We start from the raw sequence: 18,963 nt of genomic DNA, 5'->3' as shown, positions 1-18,963 counted from the left end.
TTAGGAGAAGAACAACCCATTTCGCCGAAAATACGTATTTATCGGCAGAATAAAAGGCCGACATTATACCCCGTAATTTTAAGAAAATAATTGCAACAAAAATCCTAAAACTTATGTAAAATATGTTTTAAATTTTTTCAAAACTACATTTAAATCCTAGAATTTGTTAAATTAGCACAATTAAATCATTTCGTTATCTCCATCGATTTAATTAACAAAAAATATTGACATTATTTTTTTTATTTTCTCTCTCTTACATGCGTTAAGGTTAATCAAAGTTTTTTTTTGTCAGAGGTTAATTAAAGTATCAAAGCCACGTTGCTTTGATGAAAATCTAAACTTTTTTACCTAAATTTCTGTTAAATTAGATAAAAATCTTAAAATTTTTTAAAAGAAAAAAAAAATACATGGGGGAAGGTTGTGGCTAGGGGTGAGCATAGTTCCAAGGTAGAACCGAGAACTTGGAATTGGAACCCGTAGGATCCGGTCCTGTTCCAGGTTTCAAGATATGCGGGGTAGGTTCCAGGTTCCAAAAATTGAGGAACCTGTTCTAACGGGTAAGTTCCAGGTTCCACTACCTAGAACCTGGACCCGGAATCTGGACCCTAGATTCCCAAATAAATTTTTATATTTTTCTTGGTATATGTTTTTATACGATCATACAATGTTCTATGGCATCCGATAATGAGTGTATAATTTGGAGCCAAATGAATTTTTAGGTTTCGGGTTCCAAAAAATGATAAACGTGTTCCAATGGTTTTAGATTCTAAATGTAACTTGTATAGAGTCTAAAATCACTCACCTCTACTTTCTCTTATATGTTGTAGCGTTCATTCTCATTTTACTTAACTAAAAATGAAAAAATAAAAGAAATTGATAGGTTTTCGGTACCACTGGAACCGACCCTAGAACCTGTGACGGGGTAGGTTCCAGGTTCCAAGATATGACGGGTAGGTTCTATGTTCCAAAAAATGAGGAACCTGTTCCGACGGGTAGGTTCCGGGTTCCGGATAGAACCCGTAAGGAACCCGAAACCGTTCACCCCTAGTTGTGGTCGGCCCTTCCTCCCGGCTAGTGGGTGGCGTCCACGAAGGCCCTCCTCCGCCGGTGGTTTTTTTTCTCTCTCTCTCTCTCTCTCTCTCTTGTCTTTTTTTAGTTTATATGTTTTAATAACTTTTAGATTTTTTAACCTGATTTAATTAGGATTTGGTGTACGAATTAGGATTCGGATCAAAACGAGATTGCTTTAGTGCTTTAATTAACCTTAACGGGCATCACATAGAAGAGAGAAAATTATATATAAAAAAGTCACGTTTTTTGTTAGTTAAAATGAATAAAGTTAAAAAAAAATAGATAAAATTAACGGAATGACTTGATTGCATTAATTTGATAAAATTTAGAACTTGATTACATTTTTTTATAAGTTTTAGCATTCAATTGCATTTTGACAACAAATTTTAAGACCTCCACTGCACTTATACTTAATTCTAAAGTAATGTGCACTTGCCCCCAAACTTTCTTTTGTTTTTTTGTTCAGTTGCCCCCGTACTTTCAACAACTACATAATACGTTAAATTTTCATTGTGCTACAGTCATTAATCCTCTCTTAGTGTAATACATATGATTTTAAGGGTAAAAGTAATCTTTTTTAATCCTTAATTGTTGTAAAAATTTAAAGTACAGCAAATGGGAAAAAATAAACTAGCTAAAATTATAATAATAAAACAACTAAATATGAATAACGTTAAACAATCAAATACTTTGGGTAATATAACCACTTCAATAAAACTCATGATTCAAGAAAAAGAATCAATATAAATAAAATTGAAAATGGAAAAGGCCTCGATAACGGAAATGCTAAACGATATAATTTGGTTACTCGCCATGTATATTTAAAATATCAATTAATGTAAAAAGTACTTCATCGATAAATATTTTGAAAATTTTTGCATACTTTCCCTTGAAACATGACAGAAATACAAAGACAGCAGATTCGTCTATAGAATTGATGTGTCAAATCACTAGCTTAAATGCTCACTTATTTTTGCGGTTCCTTGTAGGTCGATAACATAGAAAATTGTCGAAAAAGTTATAAATTTACTGCGCTTTTACTAATTCAATCATGAATCTTTTAATTTTATCAATTTAGTCCTAAACTTTTTTGTGCCAAGTCAATCTTAAATCTTTTGCATTTATGTCAATTCAGTCTATGCAGCAAAGTTAACCCGAAATCTCTAATGTGGACCCGACCTTTGCTGTCTGGACAATTTTTTATTATTATTTCCTTTTTTTCTTTGTTCGTCTTCTTCCTCTAGCTACTCACCGATTAGGTGATTGATTGGAGCGCCGACATTCTGCGGGGTCCGCCTCGCCTGGATTTGGCAAGGGCAAGCCACCCCATGGCGAGTCTCAATCGTTGCCATGGTGATTTGGCAAGGGCAAGCCGTCCCATGGTGAGTCTCGATCATCGCCATGGTTGGGCGTGATGCGATGGTTGGGCAAGGCCAACCTCGCGCAGCGATGGCGACACCGATCACGGGATGCTCGTCCGATTGATGACCGGCCAGAGAAAAAGAAAAACCAAAAAGAAAAGAATAAAGTATTTTTTAAAAATATTAATATATTATTAAAAATTGACGTGTTAGTGTCGATCACTCAAAATTGGCCGGATGAACCGAGTTGACACAAATGCGAAAGGCTTAGGACTGAATTGGCCCAAATACAAAGTTTAGAATTGAATTGATAAAAGTGTAATAGATTGTGGCTTTTTTTGACATTTTTTCCATCTATAACAAGGGCAGTCTTTTGATTAAAAAAAAAAAAGGGAGGGAGGGCAATCTTGACGTCCTCGGCATCATTCGTGAAGATAGCGTTTGGATCGATTCTTCTTAGCTAAGCTCGCCATTAACCTTGTATAAGTTTGGCCATCCACGCTATGGTGGGAGCAAGAGCTTCCCCTAGCGTGGAATAGAAATGGAACGCTTGCCTAACAGCAAATTATATTCCCAAAAATTAGTCCTCCGGTGCTATCCACCATTTCCCCGTAGCGATTCCACAGCCGGAGCACGGATCTCTTCCACTGAAGAAGACAAGCTTCCGGAGGCAGTCATATCAAAGCCCTATCCGCCTATGGCCCAACGTCATGTCTCTTTAAATTTCGTTCTCTATTCGTTTCTATAGTATCTGCAACTTATAGGCACCTACAAACTTTTATAAAAAACACGATACCTACATCAAAGGGAGAGCCAGCAATAAATATTTTGCTAATCAATTGGAGATTTGCAAAGTTACAATCGCTTATAAAGCTTGAGTGTTTCCCAACCCTATATTACACTCAATACCCATAGTGTTTTAACCTTGCGTAATTGCCCTCTCTAAATAGATCACGACAATTACCTCACGGCTTAAATACTCATCTCTTCACGGAGAAAACGACTCGATCGGATGTAGAATTCTCTAGTCCCACGAACAAACCCACTGGGCAGCACGCCCTTAAGAAATGTCCCTGTACGTTTCTTTGGCATTGTGTAAAAGTCATTCAGAGGACTAATCACCAAAGGCATTCTAGTTCTTTTCTTTGGGTAGGAAATTAACATCATTCAAAATCTGTTACGGACTCGTTAAATCCTAAAGTTTTGGGAAGAAATTATGCCCATCATGGGAGCTCACCACCAAGATTCAGATCCTAAAGTTTCTTTTCTTGTTGCTCTACTTATTAATACTGGCAGACTATGTTCCTTCCTCTTGTTTGTATTTACACAAGCCGATTGCATTGACTTTCATTCTGAGTTGCTTGTGAGCGAGGGTACTTACAAAATGTGCTCCCTATATATGTATGAGTTTCTCTTTTGCAGTTTTGAGGAAAGTATGGTCATCTAAGTATAAAAGTTTGTGAAGTTCCCTGGGAAGGTGATAGTAGGAAGGCACCGTAAAAATGCGAGAAGATCTCGAGGGCAACAGAGATCAATGATAAGACTGAATCAGTTTCTTCCCCTAGAGTGGTGACGTTTGAAGATTTAATGGAAATGCTAAACACCCTATGACACAAATTAAGATATTAAGAGAGTAAAGGAGGGGGAGACGGAGAGAGTAACTTCATTTCTCGATATTTTCTTTAGAAAGCTTCTAGTTTGACAATCTAATGGTACTATCAGTTTTTTTTTACTACACGATCTATCAATCAATGAGCGCTTTATGCAAAACACGCAGCGATGGTGTGTGGATTTACGACTGAAATTGTATCGTCTCTAACAAGACTGTCAGGAAAGCATTTTCTTTTCTTTATCCTCGCTGCAAAGTTTAGAATATCTGCCAGCATCGGACGTAGAGATGTTTGTCAACTTAGCATTTTTGGACTGGGGTGATGCCATCACAGAGGATTATATTTTTCCTTGAGAAAAGTTGAAAATGCCAATGAAATAAATTCGAAATACTTGATTGAGATGACTCTACTCTATCAAGTTTCTTATGTTTTAAGAGAGCTATAGAAGGCACTCTGTAAATTTGAGGTGATATTCTTAAATCTTTTCGCATATGAAAAAGCTGGAGGCTATCATGAGATGCCTTGTAAAAGTCAAAAGCAGGGGTGAGTGTTGCCAAAGATCTGAATCAGGAACTCTGGATTAATTTTGTCTTCCATGTAAATTGAAATCTGGAGCTAGTTGTAAATGATAACTTATCCCAAGTGATTTGAGTTAAGTGTCAAAAATGCATATACATATCAGTTTGAAATTAGTCAACAAGAAAGGTGATGTCCATCTAAACTGGATTGCCACAAGTCATAATTCATCCCGGTGGTTTTCAATTGATGGAATATGTAGGATTACTACTTTATTTTTCCTTATATATTCTTTCTTCCGTTCTTCATGAATATTTTGTCTTTCGATGCGTGGATTAAGTCTGCTTAATCACTTGGAGGCATGCGCATGTCTATTGGCAAAACTTTAGTGTCATTTTAGTCCTATATGATTGAAGAACCGTATTTGTCTTGTTTCAAATCAATCAAGTTTTATGCAATTAAACCACATACACGATGCTGAGAAGGAAATCCGAAGAGCAATCATTCCTACTTAATAAAAAAAAAATCATTTCTACGTGATTTTTGAGTTTCAATCAATCTACTTTGTTCCTAGAGTCAATTTGAGTCAAGATGTTAGTGTGTGTGGTTTGTCTATGGATAATAGGTCTCTGTCTTGGAAAATAAAAGTAAAATTTTCTATGCTTTGCCGGGTTGTTCAGAGTTATGCCTATATAATCCCATCCCCTGAGGCAGTTTGAGAAACATGCTCTGTTTTGATGATTGAATTTCAGATTGGACTTATCATCCTATGTTATCATAGGTCTTCCAAAGAGTCAATAGATTATATCTCTTTTAGCTATTGAATTGGTTTTTTTTTTTCGAATAAAAGATCAAATATAAGGAATCTGGAGGGATTTCTCTTCTTCATTTCTATTCTATCCTACCTGATCTTTACTCCTGGTGACCAAACGCAACAAAAAGAAGATTCCCTACTTTTGGAAGTAAGAAGCTAATGGTTGTCTTTTGATCTACTGCTAAGCTAATTTGATTAGCAATTTCAAAAGAGGCTAAGTAAATTTTACCCCCCAGAAATTAATAGCACTCAAACCTAATTAGTAACTTCTCAAATTAAACTAGTATCCATCCATATATTTACTAATCTTTAAGGGAGAAATTTCTCTTTTGGTCTCTCAATCAGAATTACCTAAAAATCAAGTCATGAAATACTGATCTTAAGTAAATTCACGGAGTATTTTCGCCATTTAGCACTTAACGTTGCAAACCATCATTAAACACCACTCTTTACCATCTAAATATAGTCAATCTATGGGCCAACAAAAATACGTAACACGGGCACAACTATGTCTTTTGACGAGGATTTGAAAATTTCACGAGCATCATTGGCGCAATTCGATGTAAATGGCAAGCATAGCAAGCATCAAGTCTAGTACCGTGTAATTACGCTAAAAAAGTAAAAATAACTTGTGCGCAGTGCTTATTAGCGATGGCCACAGGCCCAGGCAGGGCCCGTGAAGGCCCGGCAACTTTACGTGCCGTGTCGGCCCACATGCCAAGCCGAAGAAAAGAGATAACTAGTAATTTACAGGAATTGATGAGCTACAGTAAGACAACTTTGACGAAGGCATTGTCTGAATCTGACAAAAAATTCGAGAAACGATCAAAGCAAGGTGATGGACAAATCAGGAAAGCACAAAAACGACTTTTCCTAGAACCCGCATGGGATCGGCGTCAAGTTGCAAAAACTCACCAATACGTCCATTTATTATTTAAAATTCTTGAGAATCACACGCACATGGGTCAGAGAGCAGGTAATCCTAATCTCTTATAGCAGGAAATGGTGCAGGTAGAACATAAAGTCGGTCGACCCCAATCCACCCAGTAGCATCTACCTTTGGAACGGTTCAGGTTCAGGCAGGACATAGAACTCCCATGCACATATATAACCAGTAACTGCAGATGTGATTGTACATGATCCATCTGCCACTTCTTCTCCACCTAATATGGCTGAAAAAGAGGGGGAAGATCCCAAAAAGAAGCATGTCAAGCAACCGCCTTCAGTACCGTTTCTTTGGGAAGAGAGGCCCGGAATGCCCAAAAAGGACTGGAAGGACAAAGCTTCTTCGTCTAGGCCAGTTCCACCACCAGCCAAGCTAGTTGCTTCAATTCCCTTCACATGGGAGGAGAAACGGGGAAAACCACAAACCTCTATCTCACAGCCACCAACAGAATCCAAAACACTGACCACAAACACAGACCTCATTGGCGCATCATTGCCTCTACCACCCTCCCATTGCCTGGAAGCTGCTGGTTCCTACAGAGAATTTAGCGACGATGATGGCAATGGTGGCTCGAATGACGAAACATATGAATTGGATGTCGAACCATTTCTCACTGAGACGGATGATAATTCGTTCAGTTCCCCACCCTCTGTTCTGGCAAATTGCTTTTTGTCATCTGCAACGATTTCTCCAGACACTCCTGTGCAAATGATCTCTTTGAGGGACAATGCTGGTCCAGAGATTCCATCCTTTCTTTCATCACCAGCTTCAGACTACAAAAGCAGCACGAGCAGTTCTCTGTCCGGAACTTCAAGCCTTGTGGGTGCTTCCTTCTTGGAATGCCTCTTTCCACCACTTCCGCCGAACTCTGGTTTCTTAGAAAAAGTTGTCCCCTCCGAGAGACAGCTTTCTAGTGCATCAGAGCAAAATGGTGCAACTGTTGACAGAGAAAGTAAAAGCAGCCTCCTCATGGTAAGACGACCCAGAACTCTTGGAGAGTTAATGCTGATGAGCCAGAGAATGAGTTGCAGGAGGAAATCAGCGCACATAAGAAAACAAAACCTGTCAATGGTAACTCAAAAGGCATCTTTCTTTTATTATTGCACAAACATGAAAGTAGAGATTTATTCAACTATTGTGCAACACAAAGAATCCCTAAGAAGAACATTGTGGGAAGTACAACTGATGGGGCTTTCTTGTTGACACTAAAAGGACTGAGAGTGAAGATGTTTCTGAAAATCTTCCCAAGAAAACTAATGAGAATTACATATCTGTCATGCTATTGCAGGAATTTGCAAGACAGAGTGCTTTTGGATGCGGCATCTTTGGATCAGGCAGCAAAATGCTCAAAGGTTTGAGTTGCAGGTGTCAGCTAAGATTGAAGCCGAGGTCATAAAGATGAAAACAAATTCTATACCAATCGTCAGTCAATTTCTATTTGGACAGCTATCCTGAAAGCTAAACAAAATCTCATTCAATCTCTAAATAGCAGTGCATGTCTTCTTTAACTCCCCTTGACCTTTGCAATGATCACAACATATTTACGAGAAACAATATGTACAGCTGACCCCTTGAAGGTTAGCGCATTTCAGCAACTTTACGTATCCTTGCTATTACAGTAGGAATGTTGTCTTTGGATAATGTAGAAAAACAACAACGAAACCAGCCTGGTTCTATGGAATGGCATGCCGAACCAGGTGTTGCATTGACCTTTGCAACATTCAGAAGCTTGTCCCACAACTCAAGCTCCCCCTTCTCACTGTAAGAGCGAATGAGTCCGCTCATATCCACCCAACAATACAAACCACCACTGCTCTCCACGTACTTGACTCCTAGTTCTTTTATGCCACCCACAAATAAATCATACATCTCCCTTATCCTCTTTCTATTTGTTTCTAGATATCTTTCAATAAAGCTCGTGTCTGAAAGCAAAGAAATTAGTAACCTCTGAGTGGGTGCAGAGACAGAAGAAAATCTGGTTAATTTTTTGGCAGCAGCCAAAACATCGTCATTATATGAATATATAACCCCAACTCTAAAGCCTGCTAGAGAGAGATCCTTTGACAGACCATATACTATATGAACCCTGTTCTTGTCAAATTCTCCTGCATCCAAAATCTCCGCCAAGCTCACGAATTCCTCATTCCCGTGAATGGAACCAGCAAATATCTCATCAGATATTATGTGGATATTCTTTTCTTGGGCAAAGTGCAAAAGATTATGGATCGTTTCCCGTGGCAGCAACTTGCCCATGGGGTTTGATGGGTTAGAGATAAGGATTCCCCGAACTCTCTTCCCCCTTTTTCTGGCTTGATTGAAAGCTTGATCAAGAGCACTGATGCTTGGAATGAAATTGTCGGCGCTGCGACAATGAGCTGGAATCAGCTCAACTCCAGTTCGCCAGGTCATATCCCTGTCGAAACTGCAGATTGGATGCAGCATAGGTTTGTGCAATAAAAACATGTGTCAATAGTAACACATTTTAAAGAAAAAGACACATAAAAAGGGAAGCAATTTGTGAAAGGTAGAAATACCCGGGATAATAGGGTGCGGGAACAATAAATGCATTTCCAGGATCAGCCAAGCAAAAGCACAAAATCTCTACAGCGGGAGTTGCACCAGCTGTTAGTACAATTCGTGATGGATCAAATGAGATACCTCGTCCCAGAACCTGCGTCATGAAGCTCGCCATTGCCTGCATTCTCCACAGAACAAAGAATTGCAACAATGACCACCACATTCATCAAGTGGTATCCACACACAAATATTGTCCAATCAAAGCAAGAAGTTTATGTGGCAGCCTTGTTTCCAGCTCTCAAACCAATTACTGATGAAGACAATGATCATTTGGTAATAACTACCAAGATTAGATGGGTGGATACTTTTCCTTGCCGTTATAAACCATAGCTATTAGCTAAAAGACTATTTCACTTCTGTTAGGAGAGAAGAATACCCCTTTCAATTCCATCAGGCCATCAAGAGGCTGGTATTCCACGATCCCACCAATGCCCAAATGATCCTTGTCACCTCCATGTCCAATCATTGCACCATTCAGATTCTCACACAGCCATTCCTCGATCAAATCCAAGCACAACTACACCAAGCAAGTAGAATAACAATTAATTACACACTCTCACAATTACTTAGCAAGAAATAATCATGATCAAAAGAAAATGCAAACGGAAATCACATGGGTGGAAATATTCCACACGACAGTCGGAACACATCGGCACTGTCACACGCCAATCAATTGCAAATGAATCACAACACGACCACATTCAGCTACTGATACAGAGGAACAGTACCCTGTTCTCGGCCAATCCTAGCTGGATAATCCCGACCGGGTTATCAACTTCGTCAAAAGGATCGCGCGAAACTCTATCTAATCCCACATAGTACGGCGATTTATCCGGCCTCGCAATCGATTCGGCTCTACTGGAAACCCGCGCGGGGGCCAGGGATCCGCGTGTGGAGCGATAAGGGCGCGAACCGGAGCGGGGGAGATCGGCACGGTCGGAGGGCGAGCGGTGGCGCTTGAGATGGAGCCGGAGGAAGTAGATGAGAGCGCAGGGGATGAGAGAGCCTATGATCAAGCCTCCTCGACCTTGGACTATACCTTGCAATGGGACTACCAGTCTCATGTTCGTGTTCGGCGATTGCTCGGGAAGATTTCAGAAGTAGAAGAAGGAGACGAAGAAGAACGGTGGACCAGAGAGATCGAATCGCGTGGCTTTGCGTTTGTGATCCCTTGCTGGGTCGGATTGTGATCCCTTTCTTGGTCGGCCTGTGGAGCTGAAATAATGTTTTTGCTACTTTAATAAAACTAAATATCTTTTCGGTTAATACAACCAAATATAATCCACCAAATATACCCTTAAAAAACCTCCAAAACTCTTATCACCATTTTATTTTTTTAATCCCATCAAACACCGCTAACTTTGTATGCGCTCCAACTTTGGATCTAATATCAATTCTAGCCTATACTTTTTTTTTTCTCATAACAAAATCTCAATTTTAGGTCAAATTTCAATTTTAGTTAAATTCTTTTTTTTTTTTTGTGACCCAGGAAACCCCCGCATGGCCGGCAGCCGAAGGGTAAACCTTAGGGGCAACACGTGCTAGCCACCACACACGTGCCACCGGTTAAGTCATCCCGCAACGCCCGTGGGATTCAAACACTTGATCTTTTGCAAGAGGAATAGTACGCGAACCGGTGGCGCCACCCAGATAGGTGGTAGTTAAATTCTTTTATCTCATGAAAGATCATCAATTTTCACTTAAGTCATAAATCTGCCGTTAACCCTCTACCAATTGCCCCTAGTGATTCTGCATTCGTTCTTTGATTTCTCGTGCTTGACAAGTTTGAATAGATGGTGCTTGAGAAGAGGAAGTATGCAAGCAAGAAAAACCTAAATCAATTAGATATCATTCTTACCGTGACTAAATAGATACGGTTCCAGTTAAACACGAGATTGCCCTCTATGCACAATCTAAAAGAGCAGTGCAAAAATATACAATCACAAATGGCTAAACATTGGTTGCAAGAATAGTGTATACGAAAATATGGATGCTGCGGGTATGAATGGATGCAAATGGGCCATTTATGGTAGTTGGATGAAGACAGAGAAAGCTTGTGTTATCGAGAGTTGGAGAAAAACAGACTTGCCCCACGAGCACAATAAACAAAAATACATATTGTATATGGCTTGCTCTTTGCCTAAGATCATAACTAATGTGAAACATTTTGTTGTGCAAATACGGCCTGTCTGATGAAGATGAGGGCACACAAACTCGACAAAAAAGACCCGTTATAGAGCAATTGCTAGAGTCGCTGGCAGCGGATGAGGGTTACGACGGTCTCAAACGGCCTCATTTGGGCAAGGCTCGCCTCGCTCGCCAAAGGCGAGGCCGGCCAGAGGTGGCCTCACCTCGGCTCTCAACCAACCATCGGTGAAAAGGAAAGTAAAAAAATTAAGAAATATAAAATTATGAAAATGTCTTTGATCGAGTTCTTTTTTGAAATAAGATTTATTTTATGTATTTATTTGAAAAAATAAGTATATTTCATGCCCTCGATTAAAATTTTTCTAAAATTTTATCAACTGGTGGGCATGGTGCCTTCGCAGTAGCCAGTATAATATTCTCTTGGTCGAGCCATCCACTGAATGGGGGACCCCACACGATGCGACAAGAGAACTCGCGAGGAGTGGCTTTTCTTTTGGACCAGCCCACCAGGCAACTCCTGCACGCTCCCCGCGAACCCACCCCGTTGTTTTTACCCGTTCTTATTCCTCGTATTCACTTGTTCAAATTGAAATAGACGGGGGAAAAGTATAACTCATGCAAAAAAAAAAAAAAAAAACCTAAAAGAAAGGAATTTTCAAGTGGCATTGGCATTTGAGTGATGCAGCGTTGAAATTTACCTCATTTTGTTGGGGTGTGTGTCTATTTAATTCATCACCGGCCAAGGAGGAAAGAAAATGAAATAAGATTTCTCATATAACATAAATTATGCTGCAACACCAAGTATATATGAGGCAACGTAGCTACCGTTCATTGGTTCTCGATCCGGTCTTGTTCCTACCTCCACCCGGGAGCCGGATCGAACGGAACAATAATCATGAACCGAGTCAATTTTTAGGGTCGATTTGATTCAATTTATATATCTATTGCTGCTTGCAAACCGGGTCCCGTGGATTGTACTTTATAATCTATCTCTCTGTAAGCAGAGATTAATACATTCAAAATTTCATTCTAGAAAAATTTGTGACTCACGTTAATGGAAAGAAAAAATAAAGCAAAAAACAAGGAATGAATGCCTAAACTTGTAATCATAATCGCGAACATCGAAATACAGCTACCACGAACCAGTTTGAAAATTCCAATGCTAAATTAGATTAGCCCATGCACGCATAAACGAGCAAATTCAAAAATGACACGTACATTCAGCTGAAAATCTCGAATCTATAAAATATGAAATTAAAACTTTTTCAAATCGTCAATGATTAAATCATCGGATTGTAGTCCATCCTTTTTAGCCATTTCGATTTAAAAAATAAAATAGATACTCACTCAATTTTTGTAAGAGCGGATCAATAAAAGGTGATTTGAAATTCAGGTGAATTAGACTATGGAAAGTGGGGAATAATTTCAAAAAATTGTACTTTCATCTGACAAAAGAGGAAAAGAGGGCAGTTATGAGCATTGATTGACGCAATCCAAACTTTCTCTCATTAGTCGACCATCAACCTCATTGTCCTCGTCATCAACGGACCTCGTTCTCCGACCACCAATGTGATTTCCGTTTTTTTTTTACAAAATTTAGAGGAGCGTGACTTTATTTGCGAAATGACGTAACCGCCCTTTTGCTGAAAAAGGCGCCGGGCATCTCTGCAGTTTCCTAGTTTTGGCATTTTGTTTCTTTTAGAATTTCATTGGAAAAGTAGACCCTTTCGCAAGGGGAAAATGAGAAGACAGAACATCTTTTAAATTTCAAAACTGGACCAGTCCTAATTCCAAAGTCTACTATGGCCAGAACAAAAAATGAAATAGACAGAAAGAAAGAGTCAGGTCTTAATCGAGACAATTTTTATAAGGTGCACACACTTCATGGGCATCATGTCAATTTCTTCAAGTCTGTAATATGTTTTTTTTAATTTTTTTTAAATTTTAAATATCCAAATTATAGACAAATCGCAAAATCTATCGAAGAAGGAAAAAGTACCGAAAAGATACATATTTTCTCGATAACACATAGGCACGGGGCTTTAACAGATGTTAAGAGAAAAAATATGACTTGACTTTTTTTATTATTGCATAATGTATTCATGTTATTTACAATTCACTAGAAAAAATTTAAAAAAAATTATTCAAAATGCGACTCAACTCATTTTGGAATTTAAATTTAAACATCAAATCATCAACAATCTGATCCGAATTTAGAATTTATCCGAGGTTGGCGTTGTTATACGATTGTCAGGTGGCACCGTAATCCTCTGCATTACTAAAAACCATACGTCATTGCTCTTCAATGGATACGCCGCACTAGTTGGAGCTTTCTCTCAAATTTCGAGATTGATGTCTAAACGGTGGAGATAAAGACAAGGCATGCCATGCATGCCCGAGGGCAAAATAGTCATTCGCGCGTATGACAAATAAACAGTAGCGAAGTGCGGGACCCACAAATTCAAAAAAATCCGGATCCTACGTGGAGTCCGGGCCCTTGGGAAAATGGCGGTATTAAAGGACCATCGTCTCCGACTCGTCCTTCCGAGAGAGGGAGAGAATCAATCGGCTGTTCCCTTCCGCCTTCCGGGCTCGTCTCATTCAAAAGGACACCAACTTGTCGCCTTCCCCCGGTGATCGCAACTCCCCATTCCTGACTAATTTAAAAATAGTCCGACGCAGTTCCTTCAACACGCAAAATTCTCTCTCCCTCCCTCTCATTTTCCCGAGAAAATCCCAGGGAGAACGGCGAGAAAGTTCTGTAAAATCGGGGCACTCGATTGCGAGGGATGCTTCCCGGTTCCGCTGCAGTTGGCGCGTTCTGTTAGCTCCGGTTCTCGTTCGGACGAATTTTTCGTCGGAAAAGCGATGGAGAGTTTGGTTTGAATGCTTCGTTAGATTTTTCGGCTGATTTTTCGGTCCTCTGGTAAAGATAAGAAGCGATGGACGACGGAAGGGAAGGATGGAGCAACGAGGAAGCGTTTCTGGTCGAGGAATGCGATCCTGATTACGAGTTTGACGCGGCTCGTTTCTACGATTTTAGTCGGTCCGAGACGTGCTCGGAGGTTGAAGCTGCCGAGCGCTGGTTTGACTCCGCCGGAACTTATCCGCCTTCGCGTAAGCATCAGATCATGAATCGCAGACTCTTTTTTTGACGTGATTTTTCTTTTCCGCCTGTCAACGATTTTGAGCGCTCTTGTTTCTGTTTCTGATTGTTAAACTGAATGCGTCGTCGATTTTTTCAAGAGTCTGGAATGTTTAGTGACAACGATTATCTCGTGTATGTGAGATTTCTAATGCATTCTTCGTACCCCAATTTTTGTCCAGTTCGCGATCGTAGAAGGCCATGATGCCTGCCGCGAACACACATAGATTTTCTTCCAGCTCAGTTATCGTTTTCTTCCACCATTTGCGCTCGGTCTTACTGCCTACGAGCAACTCTTAATGTAGGCAACCGTTCATGCTTAGCTGCTTTCTGGCTGAAATGATCTACTCCAAGTGTAGTGGCCTTCAACAAAGTTAATCCTATTTTCATCTGCCTCTGAGTAGAAGTTTGCGAAGCTGTTGGTTTTTTTTTTATTTTAGTTGAACCATCTTTATGCCGCTCGACTCACATTTGCTTTTCTGTGTCAGCCTTTATAGTGAAACTGAGATGGAGCAATCACGATCTGAGAGGAGATGCAGAGATGTCCTCAAAAATGGATGGTCAAGAAGACATGAATTCTGTCACTACAGACACTGATCATGACATGGACTCGGAGGTTTCATCATTAAACTGCAGTGACGGAGGTATCGTTTATCTAATTAATCATCTTACACTCTTCTGAACATAGTTCATCAAGGTAGAATGTGACATAGTTTTCAGGAGTCGAGAGCATCTAAGCTTTTAGCATCTTTTGGCAGTCAGTAAGAAGGCTATCAAAGTGCTATGTGAATGTTCTTTGTCGTCTTCTTTTTCTTTTCCTCCACCAAGATGTTGAAGGATTTTCTTGGTTTCATCTTATTCTTAACAGCAGCCAACAGGGAGAAAGAGGCAAATAAGCAAGAAGTCTCACGAGGTGATCTTTTTTCACTCAAATGAAAGTTGTCAATAAGGATCGCATGGTCTTAGATACATTCTTTATTTGTCAATGGGGTTTCTAGGAAAGAAGATTCAATCCCTGTTATTGTCCTCTTTTCTTATTTGTGTTCTAATCATACAGCGCAACAGACCTTAAAGGTTAAAATCAAGCCACTGGTGAAGTTATCCTCACCTAGGAGTTCAACTTTGATGAAGCCCACAGCCAGCTACTTGGCCAAGCAAAACCAGAGCCTAGAAGTTCGCTTTAGTAGTTTCTTGAGGTGCTACATCCATTGGAGCTGTTGGGCTGGTGAATTTTCCCGTTTCATTCTGTCCTTAATTGTTTGAATTGTCACTCACTCGGTGTCATATATGTTTCCACATTGAAATTCTAGGTCCGACAAGTTTTCAGTCAAAGATCATAAAACATCTTTACAGAACTCACCCCTAAGTGAGAACCGAGCGACCAAACGACAAAAGCTAGATGCAGGCTATTTGCAAAAGGTGCCTTATTCTGTTGTGTAATGACATTCACGGGCATCCTTCTTTTATATTTTGTTATATATGAGCTGGCAACTAAATTTTCTACCTAGTCTTTTCCATTTTTCAATTGGAATTGATGGTCACTGGTAAACTTTCTATTTAGGTTGCTAATTTGAAGCACCAAACTCCTCTACATCACAAATTATCTAAAAGGGTACGGTATACCATTCGGAAATTTCATCTTTGACTTCAGCATGGTTCTTATTCTGGCAAATAATCTGTCATATCCATAATCAGTGCAATAAAATGGAAATGTTTGCACTTTCTTGACCCTGTATCAGGTTGGATATGATATCGACTCGGTGCTCGTCAGACGGAACTTTACAATCCCGAGAGAATTTTCTTTGGAAACGGCCCACAGGGCACAAAGACACAGGTGTTAGCCTTTTCATCTGGCCAACTACTGTTTGGAAATGTTTATCAGTTGTCATTTACACATAACGAAACTTATAAATCAGTTGTAATTTCAAGTTTCAGGTCCAAAAATAGAGTAGGGTCTGGTGAACATGCCAAGTCAAACTTGCCAGTTTTGAAGGCATGCCAATTGCACTGTAAAGTTAGTACAATTTATTTTTGGTTTATAGTCCACTTTAAAAAATTTATCTCGTTTAAATTGTATGATTTTAGAGTGCATGTTTTGGCCTTGAAGGTACCTTTAGCAACTCTCCGTAAGAAAAGCGCATTAGGGTTCCAGGTATGCTCCCTGTCAATTAGCATGAAACTTGTTCATTTTCCACCAAACATTTCTATTACATCTAATGGAGAGAAGCATTTCTTTGAATTTCATATAATAGTATTTAATTTTTCACAATTTGCACGTTGGAATTCTTCTGAGTCATTCTGTCTCTCTTGTTGGCTATTAGGCCTTTACCATGGAGAATCTTTGTGGTCACATGCCTCTACAATCATCCAACCTGATTGAAAGACGCATAAGTTTCATATGGTCATTTATCTCACTATAGAGAGTTAATTTGTTTGTTTTGGCAGGAAGTTGATGTTTCTTCTGTTTCTGCTTCAGAAAATGTAATGCCAGAAGTAAATAGGTAATGCAGTTGGTCGCTGTTAATTTTTAAATAAAGATTCTGAGGTAGAATAAAAACACATAATGTGGAGGAACTATTGTTAACTGCCGAAGCTTTTACTTTAGGGTACGGGGAGTTGTGTCATTTTGAAGTTACATTTTATTGGGACATCAATATTGCTCTCTAACTATCATGTTTCCTGTGCAGACCGATTTCTGCTGATACTCACACTCAGAATTGTAACATTGTCTCTAAATTTGGAGCTTCAGCAAATAAGGTGGTTTCTTTGACTGAATAATACTACGTTGTGAGCAACATCTACTAGTTTGTTATATGACCATGTGATGAATTACGTTGGTCGACCGTGTTGTGAGAATTTGGGAGTAAATGAAGAACCAGTCTTCTCCAAAAACTTAAAACAGCCTCTGCAAGGACATGGTTTTTAGACCAGTTTTAATCTACTGCTTCGCTTTCTTTGACAATTTTTGCTTAATCAACTCCTTTTTTTTTTTTCCAGGAAACAAAATACCAAAGGAAAAGCCATGATCCACCAGTGAACCTCTTTGAAAAGGTATGTTGAGCTTGAATTTATTTTAAACTACCAACCGATCGTAGCTTCTTCTTTCTTTATCTCCCTTAACAGCATCTTCACCACGTTGGAAGCATCGTTAGTTTTCCTTTACTAAACTTCGTCTGGAGTATTGAAGAGTGATCAGGATTTCCCTTACTGTTTAATTCTCATGGTTGGCCAGCTGTCCTTGGAATCTAAACTTCAGCTGAATTCAAAGACTCGGTCGAAAATGCCTCCAGTCACAGAGGTTGTTCCTCTAAGAAGGTCTTGCTTTTGAAGCCCACTATCTGAAAACGGTTAAGAGTGATTTTGATTGTCGTGCCTACAGGTTCACTTTATTTGATGACACAAGGATTTAAATCAAAATGCGGTGATGTTGATCCCACAGGACGATGAGGTAGACCATGGACCACTGTTCTTCACGTTAACGAAGAACAGTTGTTTTAGAAAACCAATTTGTGAGGTTTCATCAGATCTCACACGTTACGTCGACAGATGGAAGAAAAGGTGAAAGAGACGTCATCCAGCGTCATAGGATGGCAGGTACGGTATGGGAGGAACAAGTGGATTGCTGGACTTGGACCACTAGCCAGCATTAACAGGTTAGAGGAAGATTTTTCTTTTCTCGGGTTAACTTCCATTCTCATGCTTGGATTCATCGTTGACTAATAACTGCGGGAGTATCAGATGACGCCAGTAATATCTTCTCGTATCAGCTGTTCAAAATGACCGGATCCGATTGTGGCTCCTTCAAATTGAAGGAATGCCTATTCTTTTCCGCGGGAGGTTGTAGAGAGTAGTCATTAAAGATGCATATGAGTCACCATGATCGCGGTGGTGCGCCACTGATCGCGGTACTAGACGTCCCATGTAGGCCTTTGCTATTCCCAACCTTATTTGGAAATGTGATCTAAAGATGCATCTGCTTTTGTGTGCCTCAGGAGCGCCAACATCAGATGAAGACGGTATCTACCGAAAATGATCCCAAGAGGTCACATGGGGTATGTAGAGGACTAACGGGTAAAAATGCCTTGCTTCTGAAATCCTTTTGGCATCCGCTGAGGATGGCTGTGCCGGCCTCCGACATTTGTGTCCTCAACTAAAACAATCTCCCTGGCTTTGCCTTTCCACAGTTTGTTAACCGTGTGGATGGATAGAATTTGCATGTAAAGGATGGGCAGTACCCTCGTAGCAAGTGGAAAATTCAGGCATGAATGATAGGAGATGCATTACTCGCATCTACCTTAACATATGAGTCAGAATCACTAATGATTTTCTCTTCCAATCTCCCGCCCGATTATATTGCTCCCGGTTGTTTCTCAACGGCGGGCATCTACTAGCTCTTTCTCTCTCGCAAAGTTATATTGACCCTTAATTGCTTCAATCTCAATCCAAACCTGAGTCTCTCTCACACATGCATAATCCATACGGTGGAAAAGTCGGTTCCTTTTCGGTTTTTGCCGAAACAGTCAGATCGCTGTTAAAGCACTCCATGTATCATCCCTTAATTGACCGACTGATAATTTCGAACCTAATTGTCAGTGCAACCTCGTGAAATGCCAATGATGTCGCTAGGGGGCCTTCTTTTGCTTGTGCGCTATAGCAATTCCACTAAATTTAACACGGAACTTTGCGAGTGTTACATGCATCTTCGCAAAAAAAAAAAGGCTCATATCGCTACCTGCTGCCCTTGCAGATCAGCTGCATCCTCAAAAAGTTCAAGA

The 18,963-nt window shown here is 39.8% G+C and overlaps 3 protein-coding genes across 15 annotated transcripts; 2 read left to right on the top strand and 1 right to left on the bottom strand.

Moving 5' to 3' along the window:
* Positions 1-6,446: 6,446 nt before the first annotated feature.
* On the bottom strand, positions 6,447-10,112 carry LOC115742518 (probable aminotransferase ACS12). Of its 2 annotated transcripts, XM_030676883.2 has the most exons (5): positions 9,846-10,112; positions 9,624-9,785; positions 9,272-9,412; positions 8,853-9,013; positions 6,447-8,740 (listed from the first exon to the last, which is right to left on the bottom strand). In XM_030676883.2, exons 1-5 carry the CDS (start codon positions 9,957-9,959, stop codon positions 7,897-7,899), a joined length of 1,422 nt encoding a protein of 473 aa, XP_030532743.1. In that variant the 5' UTR covers positions 9,960-10,112; the 3' UTR covers positions 6,447-7,896. The 2 variants fall into 2 exon arrangements, with proteins under 2 accessions (XP_030532743.1, XP_030532716.1); XM_030676856.2 differs by having other exon boundaries at positions 9,624-10,112.
* On the top strand, positions 6,541-7,714 carry LOC115740703. The gene is made up of 2 exons (XM_030674269.1): positions 6,541-7,290; positions 7,607-7,714. The coding sequence occupies exons 1-2, from the start codon at positions 6,541-6,543 to the stop codon at positions 7,712-7,714; spliced, it is 858 nt and encodes a 285-aa protein (XP_030530129.1).
* A 3,491-nt stretch (positions 10,113-13,603) lies between the features above and the next one.
* Positions 13,604-18,309, top strand: LOC115742533. Of its 12 annotated transcripts, XR_007199218.1 has the most exons (15): positions 13,604-14,160; positions 14,677-14,832; positions 15,057-15,101; positions 15,246-15,384; positions 15,499-15,607; positions 15,750-15,800; positions 15,928-16,022; positions 16,118-16,202; positions 16,296-16,340; positions 16,634-16,689; positions 16,876-16,948; positions 17,186-17,239; positions 17,421-17,486; positions 17,568-17,636; positions 17,735-18,309. XR_007199218.1 is itself a non-coding variant. In XM_030676897.2 (14 exons), the coding sequence occupies exons 2-14, from the start codon at positions 13,986-13,988 to the stop codon at positions 17,514-17,516; spliced, it is 1,179 nt and encodes a 392-aa protein (XP_030532757.1). In that variant the 5' UTR covers positions 13,604-13,882; positions 13,976-13,985; the 3' UTR covers positions 17,517-18,309. The 12 variants fall into 12 exon arrangements, 6 of the variants coding, with proteins under 6 accessions (XP_030532757.1, XP_048138251.1, XP_048138249.1 ...); XR_007199214.1 differs by having other exon boundaries at positions 17,421-17,636; XR_007199217.1 differs by having other exon boundaries at positions 17,421-17,841; positions 18,181-18,309.
* Positions 18,310-18,963: the final 654 nt, after the last annotated feature.

Source organism: Rhodamnia argentea, chromosome 7 (genome assembly GCF_020921035.1).
Source record: "Rhodamnia argentea isolate NSW1041297 chromosome 7, ASM2092103v1, whole genome shotgun sequence".
Taxonomy (NCBI): Eukaryota; Viridiplantae; Streptophyta; class Magnoliopsida; order Myrtales; family Myrtaceae; genus Rhodamnia; species Rhodamnia argentea.
Note: the sequence above shows the minus strand (reverse complement) of the source record. Positions and strands in the feature narration are given on the sequence as shown.

What these genes read in the sequence shown, in the direction of transcription:
- LOC115740703 (XM_030674269.1), top strand. Translation starts at nt 6,541, where the DNA reads ATGGCTGAAAAAGAGGGGGAAGATCCCAAAAAGAAGCATGTCAAGCAA. An exon ending in GTAAAAGCAGCCTCCTCATG is followed by an intron (nt 7,291 to 7,606) that starts GTAAGACGACCC and finishes ATGCTATTGCAG; the next exon opens with GAATTTGCAAGACAGAGTGC.
- LOC115742518 (XM_030676856.2), bottom strand. Translation starts at nt 9,959, where the DNA reads ATGAGACTGGTAGTCCCATTGCAAGGTATAGTCCAAGGTCGAGGAGGC. An exon ending in TAGGATTGGCCGAGAACAGG is followed by an intron (nt 9,413 to 9,623) that starts GTACTGTTCCTC and finishes TGCTTGGTGTAG; the next exon opens with TTGTGCTTGGATTTGATCGA. An exon ending in CCCGCACCCTATTATCCCGG is followed by an intron (nt 8,741 to 8,852) that starts GTATTTCTACCT and finishes TCCAATCTGCAG; the next exon opens with TTTCGACAGGGATATGACCT.
- LOC115742533 (XM_030676897.2), top strand. Translation starts at nt 13,986, where the DNA reads ATGGACGACGGAAGGGAAGGATGGAGCAACGAGGAAGCGTTTCTGGTC. An exon ending in ATGCAGGCTATTTGCAAAAG is followed by an intron (nt 15,608 to 15,749) that starts GTGCCTTATTCT and finishes CTTTCTATTTAG; the next exon opens with GTTGCTAATTTGAAGCACCA. An exon ending in GTAATGCCAGAAGTAAATAG is followed by an intron (nt 16,690 to 16,875) that starts GTAATGCAGTTG and finishes TTTCCTGTGCAG; the next exon opens with ACCGATTTCTGCTGATACTC.